The sequence below is a fragment of the Penaeus monodon genome, chromosome 42, assembly GCF_015228065.2.
Source record: "Penaeus monodon isolate SGIC_2016 chromosome 42, NSTDA_Pmon_1, whole genome shotgun sequence".
Lineage (NCBI taxonomy): Eukaryota > Metazoa > Arthropoda > Malacostraca > Decapoda > Penaeidae > Penaeus > Penaeus monodon.
The window spans coordinates 21617743-21622742 of NC_051427.1; the positions used below are offsets into that span (position 1 = coordinate 21617743).

Genomic DNA, 5000 nt, shown 5'->3' on the forward strand with positions numbered 1-5000 from the left:
AAGAAGCCCAGGAAGCCCAAGGCCAGCCCCAAAAAGAGGAGGGCTTCTGATGATGACGACTCCGACGAAGAGTGGGGCAAGAGGAAGAGGGTTAGTATAACCTAGTTTGTTTATCATTCTATCTATCTATTTATCTGTCTATATATAAAATCCTATATATATCTTGGTTTCATGCAGAGAATTAGCAAAATGCAGCACTTACCATTTTGTTACACTTGATAATGTCTTTTGGTAATTCCCAAAACTAATGAAAAGCATAAATGCATCACAGCAGAGTCCAGCAAAGAAGGGAGGTGGAGGTGGTGGGCGTGGCAAGAAGTCTGCCTTCACAAAGTCTTTCAAATTGTCTCCCGAACTCGCCGATGTTGTTGGAGCTGATGTAATGCCCCGTCATGAAGTAGTCAAGAAATTGTGGGCTGTTATCAAGGAGAGGGAACTGCAGGACCCTAAAAATAAGCAATATGCTATCTGTGATGATCAGCTCTTGAAAGTGTTCGGTAAGTGTGGAGGCCTTTTTTGAGCCCGAGTGGTATTCATCCCTTTTCAAACATTTTGAGCCTTGTGTTCATTTATTTATGTGCTCATCTGGCTTGGGACATAATTGTAGCATATGCACTAACTCACTTATTTGTCCTTTTTGAAAAATTTAAAGGCATTTTTCTTTTATTGTTGCATACATATGCTTATGAAAGCTTGTGTAACAATATATAATAAAGTGTCATGAAAAAATTGATCCCCATGATCATTGGGATAATTGCAGAATTATTTAAAGTTAACCACTCAGTGACTGTATCAGAAATCTGTCACTTACTCTGGAAGCCTATTATTGAAATGGGGTCGATTTTTGTTTCTTCATTTATGTGTAATAGGAATTAGAGGATTTTGATTGGAAGTATCAGAATAGAGTAAAGGCAGGTTTTTGGATGTCCAATATTATCCCACATGAATGTTCTTGACACCTAAGTTTATCTAACTAGGGTGTAAGCCATCACTGGTCAAACCGTATTTTACAGCTTTAAAGGCATATGTACCTTCTCCATTTATGATATAACTAATTGAGATCAGTCTGAAAAAAACTAATCTGAAAATTCAGGATTTTTGCTTAATTATCTGAAAATATAGGATTTTCCCAAATGTGAACTTATACTTACACACGCACCACACACACACACACACACACACACACACACACACACACACACACACACACACACACACACACACACACACACACACACACACACTTACACTTGCGCACAGACACACACACACTCTTACACTTGCGCACAGACACACACACACTCTTACACTTGCGCACAGACACACACACACTCTTACACTTGCGCACAGACACACACACACTCTTACACTTGCGCACAGACACACACACTCTTACACTTGCGCACAGACACACACACACTCTTACACTTGCGCACAGACACACACACAAACCCCTCTTACACTTGCGCACAGAGAGACACACACTCTTACACTTGCGCACAGAGAGACACACACTCTTACACTTGCGCACAGAGAGACACACGCGCACTCTTACACTTGCGCACAGACACACACGCGCACTCTTACACTTGCGCACAGACACACACGCGCACTCTTACACTTGCGCACAGACACACACGCGCACTCTTACACTTGCGCACAGACACACGCGCACTCTTACACTTGCGCACAGACCCACACACGCACTCTTACACTTGCGCACCAGACACACACGCACCCCTTACACTTGCGCACAGACACACACGCACTCTTACACTTGCGCACAGACACACACGCACTCTTACACTTGCGCACAGACCCACACACGCACTCTTACACTTGCGCACAGACCCACACACGAAACTCTTACATCTTGCGCACAGACCCAAAACACGCACTCTTACACTTGCGCACAGACCCACACACGCACTCTTACACTTGCGCACAGACCCACACACGCACTCTTACACTTGCGCACAGACCCACACACGCACTCTTACACTTGCCGCCACACACACACACGCACTCTTACACTTGCGCGAAACACACACACACGCATTTCTTACACTTGCGCGCACACACACACACGCACTCTTACACTTGCGCGCACACACACACACGCACTCTTACACTTGCGCGCACACACACACACGCACTCTTACACTTGCGCGCACACACACACACACACACACTTCTCCCTTACAAATATACAACACCCCCATGTATGCAGTCTAGTACAGATGTACATCCATGGTGGCATGAATATCATGTGCAAATATAAATGGTATGGGAAGGGTTTGTATTGTTATTTCTGTTACTTGATGCAATCCAATAATATTGGAAAGTTACAGGCATTTATTATGTACAAATGATGAAGGTACATGAACATAATTGTAGGAGAAATTTAGGTATAAACTTTAAGTTTTTGTTTGCATTTTGTTTTTTTGACCATTTTCTCTCTGAGAAGCCAGATGCTTAATGATTATAAAGCTGGCATCGAAAATATGCAGAAAGGTGTAAGGGAATATGGGGAATTTTAAATATCTTGTGTATTATTTTAACACATGTACAGAAAAGATGGTTAATTCCTTAGGTGAAAAATAAAAAATAAAATTAAAGTCCTTTCAATGTTTTCTAATGAATCTGTTGTAGAATACGAATTCTAAAAATGTTTATCCATCATGTGCAAATTGTGTATGTATGTGTATGTATATACGTATGTATGTGTGTATATGTGTAAGTTCATGAATATTTAACTACAATGCCTTCTCTCCATTCCAGGTGTAAAGCGCTTCCGTACATTTGGCATGATGAAACACCTGAAGGAGCATTTCCTCGAGGCAGCTTAAGATTACTCCTCCTCCTAGGGACCTTTGTCAGCCTGCAATGCCTAGCACACGTGGCAGTTGACCATCCTGTAGCTGCCAGGCGTTTGGCCGTTCTCACAACCAGACCTGCTTAGTTGGAAACCCTCACAACCTAAGTTTTTTTTTTTTTTTTTTTTTCTCTTGAATTAATTTATTAATGTCTTTATTTCATTCGGCATAAAACTGTCCAGAAATGAGGGTCAGTAATGTGCTAAAAATTAAGTGGACAAATTATGATTATATTCTTTAGTGTAATGGAGAATAATTTTTTTTCCTTCTGTTTCCTTGTAATCTCACTAGGGTTAGTGAGGAAGGTGTATTGTTTACGTCATGTATATTCTGTGGAGAGGGTCTAACTCTTCTTCCTAAGCATTGTTTGGTGTGTGCCTTTTGTATCTTATTGTCATCAGTGGAATATGCATTAGTGGATGTGCTTGTAAAAAGAAAAAAAAAAAAATCTTTTTTTTACTTGGATTTTTTTTTTTTTTTATTACAGTTTAACGTCTTGTTCACAGAATAGCGATATTCATATGGTCAAATCTGCCTCCCCTCGTTTCCTTTCCTCTTTTTTATTGTCTGATGTGTTCATTGTAATGGAGAGTTAACTACACCTTAGCCAGCTCACTTCTTCATATATAACAAAAACCATTAATCATTACATTCTTCTGTTTTGGACGATAGCATTGTATAATAAACGTATTATTATGATTTTTCTGTGGCTTAAAAGTAGATAGGTCCTGCTTTTTAGGTTTACTTATCATTATTTATCGGGTTGCTGCATTCCAACTATAAGAATGCTTTGTGACTTAAAAAAGAAAAAAAAATCTTGGAGTATGTGTAGGTTTTTGAGAGTTATTTCGGATTTTATTAATTTCATTTCTATAATGTAAAAAACCAGATAGTTTACAAAAAAAATATTTAAAAATTTGTCACAACAGTACATTTTTTTATAAATATTTTGGGAAAAAAATAGGACATGACTTGTATTCTTGCCCTTATAAAAGTATTATCCCCCTTGTATGAATTCTTGAAAGCATGAAGTAAATAATTTTTTAAAAGTGCTTTCATTTATTTTTGATCCCACTAAAATGACCTCTACGTGCATTGAATTTGTTTCTTTCTTTTGTATGCATGGTCTTTTGAGTTTTTTTAATTTTTGTTGAAGTAAATGATGTGCGTCCAGTGCAAAATCTCGCAAGATCATGAATGTAAGTCTGCTCACTGGTTGTTATTTCATAATTTGACTTGATATTGCTTTCTGAATGAAATATCAGTACTACTTTCATGAAACAATACTAAAGGGGAAAATGTGGGAATTTCCTCTAAATTGGTAAAATTTTACTTGCACCTCAATTACTGCTTGCATTAAGAGATTACGAAGAAAGTCGCAGGGGTACTGGGTTTTTAGACATTCTCATTTTTATAGAAAAATGAATGAATAGTCTTGCGTCCTGCAAAGAAAATGAGTTGTGACATTGTGTGGCACGGTATTCAGTGTTCATAGTCATTTAATAAAGGCTGATAATTCAACATAAATTCCATGAAAATAGTATCAATCTCCTGAAAAGTAAAGACTGAATTATTTCATGAAAAAGTTCCATTGTCCAATTAGGAACAAGTTTACTGTAGGATTTACTGCTGTTGTATACATTCCATTCTTAATAAACGGAGTATAATCACTTCATCTATTTGGGATTATCTTCAAGTAAAATCATTAGTTGATTGTAAAGTGGGTGAAGTAAATTTATATATATATGAATATCTATATATCTATATATATCCCCAGTCCCTTACTTGTTGTCATGGAGGTCTTAGGAGATGGAAACAGGCCTGATGCAGTGATCACTCCTACCCTGAACCTCGGCCCTTGCCTCAACTAAACTTTGCAGGGGTTTTCTTCTCATTTCATTTTCCTTCTCTTCCTCCCCTTGGTCTGTCCACTTATCCTAATCATCAATTCATTTTTGCCGTTTTTGCCACAATACTTAATCAAAATACTCCCTATTCCTTACCCTAACAAATTTTACTAAATACATACCCCATCAGCTCCCCTCTTACCTTTTCACAATTGCAAATACCCTTTAAATATGTTCAACCTAGAAAATTAACCTTTATCATAACTCATTCCTAAAA

General features: G+C 38.1%; 1 protein-coding gene across 4 annotated transcripts in view; it reads left to right on the top strand.

The window, feature by feature from the left end:
• The window catches only part of LOC119599330 (upstream activation factor subunit spp27-like), a 19071-nt gene that overhangs the window by 7432 nt on the left and 6639 nt on the right, over positions 1 to 5000 (top strand). For 2 of the 4 annotated variants that reach the window (XM_037949084.1, XM_037949086.1), the window contains exons 3-5: positions 1 to 90; positions 272 to 497; positions 2782 to 3681. The exon at positions 1 to 90 is cut by the window's left edge and continues 39 nt beyond it. In XM_037949084.1, coding sequence (XP_037805012.1) covers positions 1 to 90; positions 272 to 497; positions 2782 to 2849 — 384 coding nt within the window. In that variant the 3' untranslated portion in view covers positions 2850 to 3681. Of the gene's footprint in view, positions 91 to 271; positions 498 to 2781; positions 3682 to 5000 lie in introns of those variants that run through there. The other 2 variants (XR_005231062.1, XM_037949085.1) reach the window with 2 other exon arrangements.